Source organism: Lissotriton helveticus, chromosome 5_1 (assembly GCF_964261635.1).
Source record: "Lissotriton helveticus chromosome 5_1, aLisHel1.1, whole genome shotgun sequence".
NCBI lineage: Eukaryota > Metazoa > Chordata > Amphibia > Caudata > Salamandridae > Lissotriton > Lissotriton helveticus.
Window position 1 is genome coordinate 2,034,029,593 of NC_136065.1, and position 18,360 is coordinate 2,034,047,952.

The following is an 18,360-nucleotide window of genomic DNA, read 5'->3' on the forward strand; positions in this document are numbered from 1 at the left end:
GGAGATACTGTTGCGCAAGCACTAAAAAGATATCACTTAACGGGAGGCACAGGTTAGTGCACTTCAAGTTCCTCCACAGAGTATACTACACACCAGAGAGGCTGCACAGGTATGGACTCAGACAGTCGGCAGAATGCGAGAGGTGTCACGAATCAACGGCAGATTTCATGCATCTGGCTTGGTGGTGCCCGGGTGTCCAGAAATACTGGGGCAGCATATTTGAAGAGCTGGGCAAGATGCTGAAGATGGAGATAGCTCCAGGTCCGGCGTTAGCACTAATAGGCTACTCCAGAAGGTTGCCGGCTGCGGTCAGGCGACTCGCTGACATGGGACTGCTACTGGCTAGGCGTGTGATAGCCCTTTGCTGGATGAGAGGCCCACTGCCTACGGCCAAGAGATGGGCACAGGATATGCTTTACTGCTGCACGCAATCTGAACATTATAGCGAGCTGCTACCCCCCACAAGCCGGCCAAAGAATTTCTGGGGGTTATACCAAACGCACCTGAGAACCAGGGACACAGAAAGCGCAGAAAGAGAGGAGGTAGATCTGGACGCGCCCGGGGAGGGGAGCGCGACGTTGAAGGGGTAGGGGGTCAACCTGGTAGGTAGACAATAAGGCGAGCCAGGGGCTTTTATAGGTAGTGGCAGACAGGGGTACACTGAGTAGGGAATACGCAGACTACAACAGGCAGATGGCTTGGACACAGGGAATCTCAGCAGAGGCAGGGAGTCCCGACGAGCGTCAGTAATTGCTATGTTAGAATCCGGGGAGGATAGGTGTGCATAGGGATTGGGGGAGGGGTGGATTGGGTTTGTTCTTTATTTAGGTTTTTTAGAAGTAGGAAGAAGTGGCCGCCGCCGGGAGGAGCATGGTAGCGCAGAGCCGTAGTTTGAGATTAGGGGCAATGTTGCTTCCCTTAGGGAGGGGTAATAGGTCGTACTATGAACAGAACAAACTTGCTCAGAGGAGTAAATGATTGTGACATTACGCCGGCGGACCCCAGGGTTGTCGGCCACAAGGCTGTGTATATCATGAATGTATGTGATCTAGGCTTGCGATTTCAATGCTGCCGGCCCCTGGGTTGTAGGCTGCGAGCTGTGTATGCTACCAGTAATGTACAATAAAGGTTTTTGAAAATTTAAAAAAAAAAAACATTTTTTGGGGAAAATCAGATTTATGATTCTTTGGGAGAGACCTCAGACTCCCCCAATATCACAAAAGCTGGCGATCTGGTACTGGTAGTTTCTTTATTCCATGTTACAATCACGATCTGCACCATATAGGTTTATTATTCCATGTTACAATCACAATCCTGTACAGGTTGTTTTTTTTCCATGTTACAACCAAACTATGGTAACGTCTCTCGAGGCTCCATCCTCCCATCAACTGTCCAAAACCTGGCCATCTAGAATGTGCTTACGTACGCTGACATTCCGTAACATCATTCCATTCTCTAGGCCACACTAACCCATCATGCATCAGTTCACCAAAACCAAGAAAGGAAGCATGCAAGGCACAATGCATCTCTTGCAGTGTATCCTGAGGGAGGCATCACTTACATCCTCCCTGCTCAGGGTTGAAGCCGTATCATTGATTCTTATGTTGGGGAGGATGTGTCTCTCATTGTCTCTCTTGAAGGGCGATGACATCTCCCACGCGGTCTCTCTCTTGAAGCACATGCCTACCTCTCTTTCTGTCTCTCCTGAAGAGAAGTCAGTCTTCCACATTGTGTTTTGTGAGGGGAGTGGGTCCTTCTCTCACATTGTCTCTATTGGATGGGTGTGCACATCTGTCACTTTGTTTGTCTTTGAATTTCTGGACTAAGCCTGTCGTGCTGTGCTCAATATCCGCTCCACTAATGAACGTCTGTTGTGTGACACAAACAGCAGATACTTCTCAGTATTGTATATTGCCCTCTTGCAGACTTACTTATTTGTGATTTCTTTCTTTAACAGGCCCTGTCATTGCCAGTACTGTCTATTCGTTGACCATGAAAGAAGCACAACTGCTCCATCCTATGGACAACAATGAGTCCGAGAGAAGAGACTGTGTCATTAGCTCCCCAAGTAAGCAAGCGGTGCTTTAGCCAGGATGTGAGAGTGATGGCCTTGTCCATGTGGGACACCTCTGCTCACTAGACAAGGCACTGCTTACCGATCACAGCAGTGACCACACACTCATGGAGGCACACATAAGTGTAGCCTCACTAGACAACACACTGCTTAAACCATCACAGCAGTGAACAAACACTCACCTAAGCCCTCAAAAGGTGTATGTCTTCATTAGGCAAAGCACTGCTTATTGACTGCAGCATTGAACACACATTCATGGAGGCAGACATATGGTGTATCCTCACTAGACAACACACTGCTTAAACCATCACAGCAGTGAACAAACACGGAGGCACACACAAGGTGTATGTCCTCACTAGACAAAGCACTGCTTATTGACTGCAGCGTTGAACACACATTCACAGAGGCAGACATAAGGTGTATCCTCACTAGACAAGGCACTGCTCACCCATCACAGCAGTGACCACACACTCACAAGGTGTGTGCCCTCAATAGACAAGACACCGCTTAACGATCACTGCAATGAACACACACTCACGGAGGGGCACACAAGGTGTATGTCTTAACTAGACAAGGCACTGCGTACTGACTGCAGCATTCAACACACAGGCACACATAAGGTGCATGTCCTTACTAGACAAGGCACTGCCTACCAATCGTAGCAGTGACCACACACTCACACAAGGTGTATGTCTTCGCTAGACAAGGCAGGCTTACCGATCACAAGCAGTGACCAAACTTTCACAGATTATTATTATTATTATTTTGTTGTTTTTTTTAAAGACAAAATAATGGTTTGTGGTGGCCTGAGAAGGTCCTGGTAAAGTAGGATATGACTATACTTGAATCAATCCTGGGAGAAAGCTTTTTTGTAGGGTGACATATAAATAGAATGCTTTATTATGTTTTTTAGTACACATATATATTTTTCAGGAGCTCACAAGGGTGACAAAGTGCTTAGAGTGACTGAGTGAAAAAATAAAATAAAACTATATACAGAGTGTCACAAACAAGGGTATATCCCATAAAATTATATACAGTAAGGTAGGGAAATTTCCTTGATTGGGTCGACGGCGTTTCGATCTACACAATTCTAGATCATCATCAGGACGTGGTGAGCTTCCCTGAAACAGTATTAAAAATGAGGTAATTTTAGTACTATGTCCCTACATGATTTATTTCTTAACATAGTGATATAGTGCTCCCAGTGGCATTTAAAACATGCACATTTGTTCATAATTAATAGGATTGGCAAACGTGAATTGGCGTGCTTTTATAATCACTAGATTTAGTTTAGAGTACATGCGTGGCTGCGTGCTATTCAATGAACGTGGCTTACTTAAATGGACGGCTGAATCTAATTTTCATCAAAGTAAGGGATTCGAAAATCAAACGGCTCAGTGGATAGATCTGAGAGCCTGGAGAAACATGGAAGGAATTAATCATTCATATAGTGATCCTCATAGAGGTACACAATGGTCACTTCTTTAGGATGAAGACTTACTGTGTTTGTTGTTGTCAAGGCTAGACCATTTATTAATCTAGGTTTAGCGTTCAAATTCGTCTGGTTTTTGCATTTTCATCACAATCTGTGAGCAAAACAAGCATTAGGTTTAGACTATAGGTGAAAACCTATAGGTGAACAAAGTATATTAAAAGGGGGAAGTTACCGATAGTATTGCGGTACTGGTTGAAGCAGCTAAGGTAATTCACAATTCATGCAGAGTAGATCTGAAAACGGCAGTGAGGTTAAATTAAAACCATAGTCTAATTGCAGGCAATGCTTAAGGCGTGTGTTAACAAAAGTAAAACAGTTACCAATTATAGTGGAGAAGTGTGGCTCACTGGTTAGAGGAGGCAGACCTGGAAGCAGAGGTCAGCCCGGGACCAGGGTTCAATTCCAAGATCGGCGGGGTCTTGAGTCCTAAAATGTCCATGGACTCGACAATTCTCGCTCCGGTGCCTACTCGATTCACGGGTTCACACTCCGCGACTCTGGGCAATAGCTTGCTTAATCTCCACAACGGCCCCTCGCGGCGGGATGCCTGGCTTTCACCTTGCGGATACCCTGCCGGGGTTATCTCTCAGGGGAATACCAGGACGGGTTCCCTAAGCAAGCGCTTAGAAACCGCTTGGTGATTTACGCTATATAAATTCCTGTACATTTACATTTACATTTACATTATTAGTACATGGTCCCGGCGGGAGCTGGGAACAAAAACGAAGAAAATATTAGAACTAAGCCTTCAATTAGTTCGGGCGAGTCACAAGAGTAAGCTCGTAAATGGAGCTGGAGCTTTCTATTTCTTAGGGGGTACACTTACTAGATCACCGCGGTCCGCGGTTCAGGTATCTCTGCCTCGCTGCTCTGGCGTTTGTTCTACGGGTTGCCGCGCGTACTGGTATTTACTTCCTGGATCTGGGAGGCGCATGCGCGCTAAAGTTTATGATTCGCGCATGTGCCTGGGGCCGATATTGTGCGCATGCCTAAGGGTCGGGACACTAATAGCGTCAATGACGACTTGGCATACAGTATACGATTCGTATTACATAACAGTATAAACAGTACGAGTATTGATAAATGTTACATTTTTCATTTTTGTGCCGGTATTTCAAACCCATTTCGAACATATAGCGAGTAAGCTCACTGGCCCCTCCCTGTTCCTGGGCCCTCTACTAAGTACTAGAACCATCACAGACCCAGCCAGTGATAAACTCTCTGAACTTGAGCGCCTAAAGAAAAAACACATACGCACAGAACTCCATGCCCGTATGTTAACAGACTATCTAAGAGCAGAAGTCATCCCAGTAGGCCTCCAAGTACGCAACGTCCCAGCTATCTTCATCCAGGACCCAAAATTCAAGAAGGGTTTTGCCCACATTGGCACGACTTGTTCGCGCCATTGGATGGTGCTTGGTATCGATACAGCACTGGAACATAGCAAACAAGAATTGGAGGAAATTCAGGCATTAGAACAGGCCATAAGAGAACTAGACACTTTAGCTGACGCAAAAGCCTGTCTTGACAAAATAGATCGGACGATTCAGGACTTTGAAGCCTTTGAACTACACAAAAAAACTACAAAAGTAACTAAGGATATTAAGAACTATAACAAAGAAAAAACCTACCCCTACCTTCAGGAAGATTTTTTCACTGTAGGTCCTCAGGAACAACAAAGATTTCCAACAGGGACCTGGGGTCGCTTTAAAAACAGAGCCCCTGTTACTTTCTCAGACTCTTCAGCTGAATCCGACGGTTCGGATACAGCAGAGGGCCCAAGCACCTCAGCCCACAACCCCCATTTTTTAGGCAGGGGCCAGCAGAGGAAAACAGATCCCCCCAGAGGCAGAGGGAGCGGGAGAACCAGACCCAGGTACAATATTCCCCCGGGAGAGCGCCAAACCAGGAACCGCTCTACCAGTGGGGTTACCAATATTGAACATTGAAACGTCTTCCCAGAGAAATATGGAAGCTATACCCATATTTAACCTCTCTCAGCATCAACTAAACTCGACAGACATCTCCCTATTAAGTAGAGGTCTGTCTTTCGTCCTCGCAGAAAAACCTAACTGGTTCAATATCCAGTCAGAGAGTTTACTCTTTTTTAGAAAAATAAGACTACAAGCTTCCTTTAAAGACAGAGAAGCTGCCCAAAAACATGAAACCACAGGACTACGTCCTAGCTTGACTTTTAATCCAGCGAGTGGCATTATGCCGCCGGAGGTGATCACTTTCGAACACCTGATCCTTCGGGAACTGGACAATTTGAAAAACGACTACAGATTCACACCATACAACATCAGTAGAGAGGATAGAAATAGCCTCACACAACTTAGACAGAACAATAACATCGTGATAAAACCGTGTGACAAAGGTGGCGGGATTGCCATTCAGGACCGCACCTCCTATGAGGCCGAAATTCTACGGCAGATTAACAACACAACACATTATGAGAAACTGAGACATAACCCTGTAAAAAGCATTAGGGAGACCATCCAGCAGATTACTCAGGAAGCCCTATAGGACGGCTATATTAGCAAAAATGAATTCCTGTTCCTAAATAATAAGGAACCACGTACGCAAGTACTCTATACACTTCCCAAACTACATAAAAACTTGGAGGCTCCACCAGGTAGACCCATCCTTTCAGGATGTGGCTCAATTGTTGAACCCCTAGGGAAATACATTGATTTCTTCATTAAAGACTTGGTCAAAGAAACAACCACTTACATCAAAGACACGACACACTTAATCAACCTTATTGAATCCCATCCATATCATCCAGACACTGAACTCTTAGTCACACTTGCCATAGAGTCTTTATATACAAATATTCCCCAACAGAAGGGGATGCATGTGATCCGAAAACACCTCAATAACCGACCTACGCCCCATCAAGTCCCTACAGACTTCATAATCAATCTACTTGATATTGCCCTTACAAAAAATTACTTCATGTTTTAGGATACCTATTACAGACAATGTAAAGATACTTCCATGGAGGCTATTTTTGCCCCCAACTGTGCCATACTCTTTGTAGATGACCTCGAATCGAACATCATCCTAAACTCTGACAACCCATATCGTGACAACATCCTCATGTGGCGCAGGTACATAGATGATGTCCTTATGATCTGGAAGGGAGACAAAGGCACACTAAAGGACTATTGTGAATGGCTCAATAATAGTCAACCTGATCTCAAATTTACCTTCAACTATGATAGACATCAGGTCGACTACTTGGACGTCACAATCAAATGTCAAGAAGAACAACTGTATACCACACTTTTCAGAAAGCCGACAGAGCGTAGTACGCTCCTGGAATATCGTAGTGCACATCCGAGGGCCCTCAGGGATGGCCTTCCCTATGGCCAGTTCCTCAGAATTAGGCGCAATTGTAAGTTTAAACAAGACTTCTTTTTAGAGGCTGAAACCCTATGTACAAAACTGATGAGCAGAGGTTACCCCAGAAAACTAGCGAGAAGAGCTATGAAAAGGGCATGGTATGCCCATAGAGAACATCTATTACAACCACAAAAGAAAGAACCCTTAAAAAGAATTACCTGTGTCACTACATTCAGTACAGTCAGCAACACGTTATGTAAAGCAATCAGAAGACACTGGTCTGTACTGGACCCTTTAGAACTTGATACAGGGGCTCCTTTGTTCTCCTTTAAAAGAGGACGCAATCTCAAAGATTATTTGGTTAGAGCTGCCACTACGACCAATAAAAATACCACCATTGAAACATGCCTAAATCTGCCACCTATTGTAGGACACTACAAATGTAACAACTGCACTGCATGTGAATTCACGGTCAATACAAAAATGTTTGAATATGAAAACTGTAAACATAAACTAAAATCTTTTACAAATTGTAATTCAAAAAACGTCATATACTGTATCCAATGCCCTTGCCAAAAATTGTATATTGGTCAAACAACTCAACAGATAAAGACAAGGATTTCGCAGCACAGAAGCAGAATTCGATGCAAGGTGACAGCTGCACCCCTAGTGGAACACTACGTGGAATACGGACACTCTGAAAAGGTGAACAACGTTTACAGTGAAACTTTTACAACGCACTACCATTACAACGCAGGCATTACCACGCATACCATTACAACGCATTGCGCTGGGGGGCGCTCTAGGATAGGGAATAAGTTTAATTTTCTATCCAACACCTTCCCTAGTGTCCACGGGGACTGGAGTTGGAATAGAAAATTATACTTACCACTATCCAGCACCTCTAAGCGCTATGCGTTGTAAAGGTTTGCGATGTAAAAACCGCGTTGTAAAGGTATGCGTGGTAAAAGTATGCGTTGTAACGTCATACATCCCTCTGAAAATGATCTACAATGGCAGGTTATTGATCATCTACTGACCAATGCAAGAGGGGGCAATCAACAAACAATCTTGAACCGCCTTGAATGCAAATGGATTTTTTTATGTAAAAGCATTGAGAAAGGACTCAATACTCTGGATGAGTGGAACAGCTGTGGCTAACCTGAAATCTAGACTCTAAGTACCATTATTTACCGGCACTCGTATTACATAGCAATGTTCGAAATGGGTTTGAAATACCGGCACAAAAATGAAAAATGTAACATTTATCAATACTCGTACTGTTTATACTGTTATGTAATACGAATCGTATACTTGTGGAAAAGTAAATTTTGCCATGTTCTGTGTCCCTACGTGTCCCCCATCTTATGCTATGTGTGCATGATTAATATGCATATGTATCCCCCATGTTTGATCAAAGACGCAATTACAGTTGTGTCCATCTCTAGTATGCCAGTTCCCAGTTCTCGTGAAAGCTACGAGTATTAGGCCTATGTAAGGTTACGTTGCCACGTTTCTCAGTGTGCACGTTATTTCATTGTAAAGTCCCCGTTTCTAGGCCTCAAAAGGGCCCGGACACCAGATTCAGCTCCTGTCTCCTGAACCCTCGCTGAGGAGCGATGCAGCCCCCACCTGTATCCTCGACCCTTCACTTACTTCCTGCCTCGCAGTGCCCGGCTCGGCCTGGCTCTGCCTACGAGTCTGCCAAGAGTATGTTATGATTCTAGTTATCAGTCCAGCCCTCCTTCTCTGCATTCCTAAGCTACTGAATCGCATCAATAGTTTCAGTCATCGTCTAGCCTTTACGTCTCCATGTAAGAGAAATACTGCATTTAATGGTCATTTAATATTCCTCAACACACACTACATGTAGAATAATGCATGCTCCAGTCTTAGAGTCTGTTAGCCTCTCCCCTCCTGACTCTTAGTTTATATCAACATGTCCTCTAAACATTAGATACTAGATAGGGTTTAGGTACATGTCGCCCTGACTCTCCAGACTCCAGTCTCTACTCCTAGCACAGAGTTCATAGCCCCCAGCTTCTCCTAGTAACACGTCATTGTCAGTTTGCGCGCACCATTAGGTTAGAGGTCCCGGCTCCTTAGGTAGCCCCCTCCATGTTTCCGCCCCATTTATGACATATTCTGTTACGTTTACATCACATGTCTATGTATACGCCTCCTGTTACACCCACTTTCACCCTTATCTTTCGCGACTGCTATTGACCACACCCACTGCTCCGCCTATTGTATGTATTACAATGCAACTGTTTTAGTATATATGCTTGTGCACTGTTATTAAATGTTACCCATTCCCTTACGCCAGTCCAATCCTGTCCCAGGCAGCGCTGCCATCCTATTCCTGTGCAGGTTGTCCTGTTCCTGTCCTTTATGCTGTATTAAACCTGCAAACTCCTACTACCTCGAATCTTGACTCTTATTTATTGAGCTATCTGTTATTGCTATGTCAAGTCAAACCTAGATCCGGTATTATTTATTTATATACCACATAATGGCGCCCGAACAGGGACTTGCCCTTTCCCCACGCGCCGGTGAAGCCACGCCGGCCCCCTGACCCTCTGCAGCCGTGACGGAACCATACCGTGCACGTGCAGATATTTCTGCTTCAAGTATCCCTCAGGCCCACGGAGGAGACGGAGGTGGCGGTCCAGCATCCAGACGAGGCGGTGGAGGAACGCGGCGAGTCCCGACCAGAGCCCAAGCCGAGAGTCCAAGGTCCGAGGTATCCGGAGGCCCACCCGTAACTGAAGTCCGAAGTTCGTCCGTCCGGCGTCGAAGCAGTCCAGTCCAGTCCGAGGCCTTCCGTTCTTGCTGCCCGGTGAGTACCGTTGCTGGGGTAGTATCTAGACAGGGTCAATCTAATTGACTCTGGTCCGTGGGTTTTGGTGGTACACAGACCCAAAACGAAGTGTCCACTTCGGTGGATACGGGTCCTGACGTGTCTCTTTATGAGACCGGTAAGTTTCGTACTGTTTTAGCAGTGCATCTAGTTTCTGTTCTAGTCAGTTCTGTTCTCGAGAAGATTCATGTATTCTGTTTTCAGTATTCCAGGTAGTATTCTGTTCGAACTGTTATTTTAAATGTTCTTCATGTATTTTAATGTCGTGGTATGAAAGTGGTGTAGTTATCGTGTTCATTGTGTATTGTATCGTGTCTAGATTACAGTTCAGTCATGCCCTTATTTTCTAAATTACGTCAGTTGAAAACTAGAAAAGGTCTGTTAGAAGCAGCAGTTCCTGTCCCGCCTAGGGACAGTCCAGGTCATTTTATGTATCAGAAGCATGGCATAAGTGCCATATTATATCTAGATTTATGGGTAGAGTACACCAAGGAGTTAGAAGAAAAGTATAGATGGCCCGTATCAGGCACATGGGATGCCGAGTGCATCATACGAGTAGAAGAAGCATTATGGAAAAAGAAAGCCAGACAGTCACAGAAAGATGCCATCGAGTTATGGCGCAAAGAATCTCATAAAAGAACCGAAAAAGAAATCAGAAAGTCAGAATTAAGTAGAGAATCCTTAGAACGAGCCCAAGAAAGGGAACTAATCGAGATAGGTGAACGAGTTAAAACCGAACAGTCAGACAGACAGAGGCATGCCCTCATTAAGGGTATGTATCCTCTTCTTGCCGAGGGCTTGCCAAAAGCAACCCCGGAGGCATCCAGTAATTTTCCGCCACCATTAGTTCCGATCAAGCTACGTCACAAACCGACCGCAGCTGATATTTTTATTTCGTCCTATTTGGACGACACAGTCCCAGAATATACAAATCTTGTTCCGCCAGCTCCTGTAAATAATGTAAATCCTGCTCCTCCAGTCACCGGAGTACCTGCTACGGTACCCCCGGTCCAGCCCACATTACAATTTCCCGCCGCGCCAGCACGAAGAGTATCGGTCGACGATTCCAGTTTAGGGGCCGCAGGAGGAGGTCCTCCTGGTACCCCGCCACCACACCAACGAGTAACGTTAGTCGAGTTACATGAAAGTGCGTTACAGCGTACGCCCAAATATAAGTCCGTTGCAGATATCCGACGAGCTCTTACTGAATGCCGCTATGATCCAGTTGCAGGTGATGATAGCACAGTTATATATTCCATCCGTGTAAGACGGGTGACCGGGTATTTGGATACCCTACCGAATATGAAAGAAGATCTAGACAGAATATATCGTTTCATCCGTACAGGGGATGATCCAGAAAGTATTGGCGAAGCCATGTCTCAAAGGAAAGCTGAGATCCAGCTCATGTTGTTAAAGTTTCTGATTAATTGTTTAATAAGAGAACAAGATTCTCCGACTAAAGATCCGGCCGAAATGAGAATCCTGACAAGGTGGAGTGATAATATAGCCGAGGGTAAACACAGAACTATCAGTAGTATAGAGAGTATGTACAAGAGAATTCGTAAAGAAATAATAAGGTTACACGAGAAACGCAAAGAAGCACAAGTAAGCGAGAAAGAAAATGACTCTTCTACGGAAGAGGTAGAGGACGAGAATCCCGCCAGAATAGCGTATGTAGGAAAGTCTAGATTTCCCGACCGACATTCACGTCTAGACTACAAGAAAACTGTTCCTCATCCAGCACCAGAACAAAGTTCCCTAGAACAAGTATTTCAAGCTACCGATCACATTCTGAAATCACGAATCGGTTACAGTGAGTTAAGTACTATGCATGAACAAGAACTAGCCCGATCAGCAGTCCGATGGATTACTGATTCTACCACTTTTCCAGATGAAATAGTGGCACAAATGTTTCTGAAACTGCCCCCAGCCGAGCAACGACTGGTGGGTATGTATATGATCCAGCACCTCATCACATTGTATGAGGGTCAACATTCTGATCCAGGTCCGTTACACGATGTCCTGAACGAGTTACTCCAGTATAGATGGAAAGGTCTAGGTACCGATTTAATTAGTGTTATTCTAGAACAGCGCCACAAATATAGAACGTTCCTGAACCCGCATTTTGTTCATGTCTCACCTCCAGAAAGTAAACCGTTTTACATAGATAGACAGAATCCGTTACGAGAAGTACACCCAGTCAGGACAGCAGATGGTGAAATGCAACGAGTATTTGTTTACACTCCGATTACCAAGATGGAACTCTTAGAGATGAAGAAATTAATTCCCTGTCATGACAAAGATCCAGCAGGGTTCCACCGAGAATTAAAGGACATGCTCCGTATGGGAGAATACACGTATCCAGATATAATTAAAATGTTAAAGGTCCTGTTGCCCGCAGGGGTATATGAAAAACTCAAGGAAAAAGAATGGGAGGTGGGAGAGAAAAAGATCGATTGGGCAGTTCTAGAAGCTGAAGATAAGATACGAGTACCAGGTACCGGTCTTGGAGAGAAATGTAAAGAATTACCTGAATTGTTAATACAAGTTTTGCCCAGATTGTTAGCCACTAAAAAGGAAGACTGGGATGCAATCTCAGCCTGTAAACAGAAACAAGATGAAGACACTAGTGATTTTTATTCTAGATTTGAGAAATGCTTTAGTATTAACAGTGGCCTCAAGACAAGTAGTGAGTCATACCCTCATCTCTTTGTTACTAAATTAGTCGAGAATTCGAGTCCACAAGTAAAGAATCGAGTTTTGAAAGTCGAAAGTACCTGGCAAGCTAGTACCCCGTCCCAAATGTTACAGATGCTCCAGTACCACCAGAATAGAATCAAAGAAGAGCAAGATCATGAAAGAAAACGTATGAAAGACACGAAAATGAAAGTACTAGTTGCACAATCTGTTCCTCAAGACAGTCAGAAGAGGGGTACGAATCAAGCCAGTCATCCTGCAGTTCCCGTTAAAGGGACCTGCAATTATTGTAAACAGCCAGGTCATTTTATAAACGAGTGTGCAGTTCTGAAACACAACATAGCTACTGGTAAGACTAAAGAAAGACCACGTCCGCCTAGACAAGAACAAGTTTCACAGACTTCTCAGCCACAGAATGCACAACAGACAGTTCCAGCACCGCAGCCTATTGCTGCAACACAGCATGTTACACAGCAGATGTACCAGTATGCACAGTCCGAGTATCCAGAGTATCAGCCATATTCATGAAACAGCCTAGAGAGGGAGGTAGGCTTGCCTCTCATCGAGATACCTGTAGATCAAGAAGGTCCCTATGTTCATAGTCAAGTACTAGGGAAAGACAGAAAGTTTCTAATTGATACAGGGGCAAGTAGGACCACCATCAGTCACGCCGAAGTTCCAGGGGCTCCGCTCTCAGGCTCTAGAAATGTTTCCCTTGGATTTTCAGGAAAGCCTATTGTAAACGAGATATCTAAGCCAGTTACTCTAGAAGTAGGTCCATTGTCCCGCACTACTGATCTGTTACTTACGAAGTCATGTCCAGAAAATCTGTTAGGTATTAAAACACTGAAAGAATTAGGTGCAGTTATTTGCTGCTCCCCAGAAGGAATACGACTGTTCTTACGTGACTTCAAGGGTCACTATGTATTACGAGATTTTGATCCAAGATTGTCTAATGTTCCGCAGCATCTATGGGCGCAAGGTCCAACTGATGTAGGATATATGCAAATCACACCCCATCGTGTGACTCTCAAGCCAGGTGTAGTGTTACCACGAATCAGACAGTACAGATTGCCACCTGAGGCTGTAGCAGCCTTATCCAAAATTATTGACGAGCTCATCGCTCAAGGAGTAGTTGTAGAAACTGACTCCAATGTATGTAATTCTCCGATCATTCCAGTCATGAAACGTACTGATCCAAATGCACCCCCAGTATATCGATTAGTGATTGACCTTCGAGAACTTAATAAATGTATTATTCCCCAGTACCCAGTTGTCCCAGATATCTCTTCCCTATTGACAGCCATTGATTCCGAACCCTCATTTTTTACAGTCATAGACCTCAAGAACGCGTTTTTCAGTGTCCCCATTCATCCAGACAGCCAGTTTCTTTTCGGTTTTTGTTTAAATGGAAGGAGCTATAAATTTACACGAGCTCCTCAAGGTTTCACAGAAAGTCCTAGTATTTATAGTCAAGCACTTAAGAGACAACTAGACAACATTCACATGCCAACTGACACTGCCCTGCTCCAGTATGTCGATGATCTACTGATCACAGCCCGTTCTGAACGTGCTTGCGAGCGAGCATCCCTTACAGTCTTGTATTTTCTCGCCGAGATGGGGCACAAGGTGTCCCCTTCGAAGCTTCAATTCTGTGTCCAGCAAGTGATCTATTTAGGCCACTTACTGTCCAAGAGGGGTAGGCAGTTGACACCTGACCGTATCCAGTTAATAGCGAGTCTTCCTCAGCCCAAGACACAGAAGGAGGTACGTGCTTTTATCGGCCTCACTTCTTACTGCAGACAATGGATTCCTCAGTATGCATTTCTAGCCAAGCCACTGATACAGTTAACGACACAGGAGGCAGCCGTATCGACTGTCCTCCCTTGGACATCTGAACATACACTTAGTTTCAATGAGTTAAAGAAAGCCTTATGCCAAGCTCCAGTTCTAGCTACACCGAACTACAGTAAGCCTTTTACACTTTTCGTCACAGAACGTGAAGGTACAGCATTATCTGTTCTCACACAAGATCAAGCAGGACAGTACAAGCCCTGTGCTTATTTTTCGAGCACATTAGATCCTGTAGCCCAGGCTCTGCCTGCGTGCCTCAAGTCAGTTGCAGCCACAGCACTAGCTATCAGACAAAGTGATTCCATAGTATTAGGACATTCCTTGACAGTAAAAGTAAAGTAAAAGTAAAGTCCACATTTGTAAAGCGCACAATCACCCGTAAGGGTCTCTAGGCGCTGGGGGGCCGTCGGGAAGATTAAGCGAGCTATTGCCCAGAGTCACATGGTGCTGGGCTGACCTGCCGCCGGAGCCGGGGATCGAACCGTGGTCCCCAGATTCCAGCGTCAGTCGCCCTGGCCGCGGCGCCACACCTCTTCCTCAGTACAAGTTCCACACTCCGTGGAAGTTCTTTTAAACCGAACACAGACTCAGCACTTGACAATTGCACGTTTAACAGGTTATGAACTGACACTGTTCCAGCCACACATAGAAATCAGACGCTGCAACGTTCTAAATCCTGCTACACTGTTACCGTCAGTTAATTCGAATCCTGCCACACACGGCTGTGTGGAAGTAGTTAACACTATGACAAAGCCAAGACAAGATCTGACAGATATTCCATTACCAGATCCCGACCTGACACTTTATGTGGATGGTTCATGTATGAGAACAAGTACAGGAGAACTAGTAGCCGTGTATGCAGTGACTACTGACACTGAAGTTATAGAAACACACCGTATTGACACCCTGTCTGCTCAAGCAGCAGAGCTCGTTGCTCTGACTCAAGCCTGCATACACGCCAAGAACCTGAAAGTTAATATTTATACAGATTCACGTTACGCATTTGGAGTCGTACACGACTTTGGAGTGCTCTGGCAGGAGAGAGGTTTCATGACTTCTCATGGAACCAAGATTCAGCATGGTCTCCTTATTCAAGCTCTGTTAGATGCCATACATTTACCGACATCTATTGCTATCATGAAGTGCAAAGCACATACGAAAGTTACTGACACTATTTCTCAAGGTAACGATCTAGCAGATCGCACAGCCAAGCTTACAGCACAGACTCCAGACATTCCAGTTAATCCGACACAGACACATACTCCAGATCTGACTACCTGTATGACAGTTAAGGACCCTACTCAAGATGTCATAGATATCCAGTTACATGCTACTCCCGATGAAATCAAGAAATGGTCCGAACAAGGAGGGGTCCAGACAGATCAGGGATGGGTAACGAAGGGTAAAGCCACATGGTTTCTCCCCGACTCTATGGTTCAAGTCATTATCAATACCGCACATAGTCCAGCACATTTAGGAGAAAAAGCTATGTTAGACAGTATCCAGAACATTTGGTTCAACAAGCATTTACGAGCTGCAGCCAAGCAGAAAGTCCGTACCTGTATGATATGTTGCCAGTTTAATCCAGGTAAAAGTGTCCCGGTGGAACAAGGTGGATTCCAGCCCCCTGACCACCCTTTTGAAGTCCTCCAAATGGATTATATTCAGATGGAGCGATGTCGAGGTTTCAAGTATGTCCTTGTAGTTGTATGCGCTTTGTCCAGGTGGACAGAAGCATATCCAGTCCCAGATTACACAGCCACGACCACTGCCAAGCAGTTGGTTCGTGAATTCTTCCCCCGTTATGGACTCCCTAGAGTCGTATATTCTGATAACGGCCAGCCATTCTCATCTGAGCTCATGAAACATGTTTCCCTTTTGTTAGGGTACCAGTGGAAGTTCCATTGTGTACGCCATCCTGAAGCAGCCGGTCTAGTAGAGAGACATAATCAGACCCTGAAAATCCGCATCGCCAAAATATGTAAAGAGAAAGGTGTGGACTGGCTAGTAGCTCTGCCAGTCGCTTTGTTTTATATGCGCATGGTCGCACATTCCAGATCAGGTCTGTCCCCGTACGAGGTCGTATTCGGCCGCCCCCCTAATATGTGGGGTACACCTAGACCCCGAAGTATTACAGATGTTTCAAGTAATATGCTGACAGATTACCTAGCTTCCTTGATGTCTGCCCTACACTCTTGTCGTTCACAGGTTGCCGCCGCATTTCCAGACAATACCGAGGTGGCACCGCATGAAATCGTTCCCGGATGCATGGTTCTTGTCCGGAATTTTGATCGTTCAAGTCCGCTGGAGCCTCGCTGGAAGGAACCCAGACAGGTCCTCCTGGCCACCCGTACTGCCGTCAAGCTGGAAGGCAGGAAGGGCTGGGTCCACCTGTCTCATGTGAAAAGATTTTACGGACTAAAGACTGTTTCAAAGAACATTTCCGAGGATTTTAAGGATTGCCAAAGTACTATTCTTAAGGACTGTCCCGCAAAAGACAATGATACAGATTCCTCCCTGTTAGAGAAAACTCTGCAGCAGGAGTATAAGAAAAAATTAAGGTCTAGTAAAATAAGTCAGCCAGTTTGATTGTCTAAGTCCTCCCCTAGGTGAAACGGTTAGACCGGTTTCTGACATGTATATAATAGACCCCCACAGAGAGAGAGTTAGTGAGAACTCCAAAAGTTGCACTATTATTTTATGTTTTCTGCTATATCTCAGCCTTATGTTTACCTGCACATGTTATGCATTTTATTTGTATTTTCCAGTTTCTCATGTAAATAAGTCTGCTAATGCTACAGTAGAGCACACGTTTAGTGATCTACCTCCTCATGAACTCTCATATCGTCTTGCTATGCGTAATAATTCCTTTATCCGCATGTTACATTATTCACACCAGACCAGCAATGCCACTAATTGTTGGGTGTGTGGTCGACTCCCCCCTTTCCAGACACCGAAGGGAGTTCTGCCACTCTTTCCTTATCCATTTTCACATAATGGTTCGTGTGGAGCATGGTCCACGTTAACGTCATCCTCAACAGATATGTCTTTTCTTAACAGTACATGTTTCCCAGACAAGCAAGGTCTTCCCCACAGAACAGGGTTAGATCTAGAAAATGAAGTTTATAATTTAGGTAATTATTCTTCGAATTTCATGGTCCTGAATGTTCAGTCTGATACTACTCCAGACTTACCTGCTATGTCAGTATTACCAGTCAAAGGCGAATTATGTGTCCGAAAGAATGGTTCCGTACGTGTAGGACATAGTGATTGTACTACTATTGTCAAGTATAGTGACAGTAGGAAATCTATTTTCAAAGCTTCACGTCATTCTTATTTTGTTTGTGGTCAGACCGCATATGTTCGTCTGCCCCTCGATTGGGAGGGTACCTGTTACATTGCCTTCCTACTGCCACCAGTTTTCCTAGCCCCACCTGACTATCATAGGAATTCCCACCTAGTACATACTAGACACAAAAGAGACCTCCCGATTGTCGATTATACTGAAACTGCTCTAGAACAATATATAGATATCAATAAAGGTGTTTTCCCCTATTTAGGCACTGTCGTGAATAGTAAACTGATACGTAGATTAACGAGAACCCTTGAAGCAGTAGTGATTGAGACTACCTCTGCTCTAGGTAACTTAACCGAAGAGCAATCCTTTATGAGAATTGTCGTGCTCCAGAATCGTCTCGTCCTTGACGTCATACTGGCCGATAGGGGCGGGGCATGTAGAGTCATCGGATCTAGTTGCTGCATTTTCATTCCTAATAACGCGCCGTCTGTTTATTCAGCTATTACCAGACTCCATAAAATTGCCCATCTGTTACACCAAGATCCAGGCACCTGGACATGGTCCGGTTGGTTCTGGAATATAATTTCTGCCTGGGGATGGAAAGTATTGTCATTTCTGGGTATTGCAGTAGCGATCATATTCAGTTGCTGCCTCTGTTTACAATGTGGCCCTGCGATTTGTGGCATTTGTGCTACCTCTTGTATTCCTAGTCCCAAGTCCCGTTCTAAATC

At 44.8% G+C, this 18,360-nt stretch overlaps 1 protein-coding gene across 2 annotated transcripts in view; it reads left to right on the forward strand.

Annotated features, from left to right (window-relative positions):
• LOC144756217 (uncharacterized) overlaps positions 1–18,360 on the forward strand; it is a 153,411-nt gene that overhangs the window by 97,001 nt on the left and 38,050 nt on the right. For both annotated transcript variants that reach the window (XM_078645831.1, XM_078645832.1), the window contains one exon: positions 1,958–2,068. In XM_078645831.1, the coding sequence (XP_078501957.1) occupies positions 1,958–2,068 (111 nt within the window). The remainder of the gene's footprint in view (positions 1–1,957; positions 2,069–18,360) is intronic.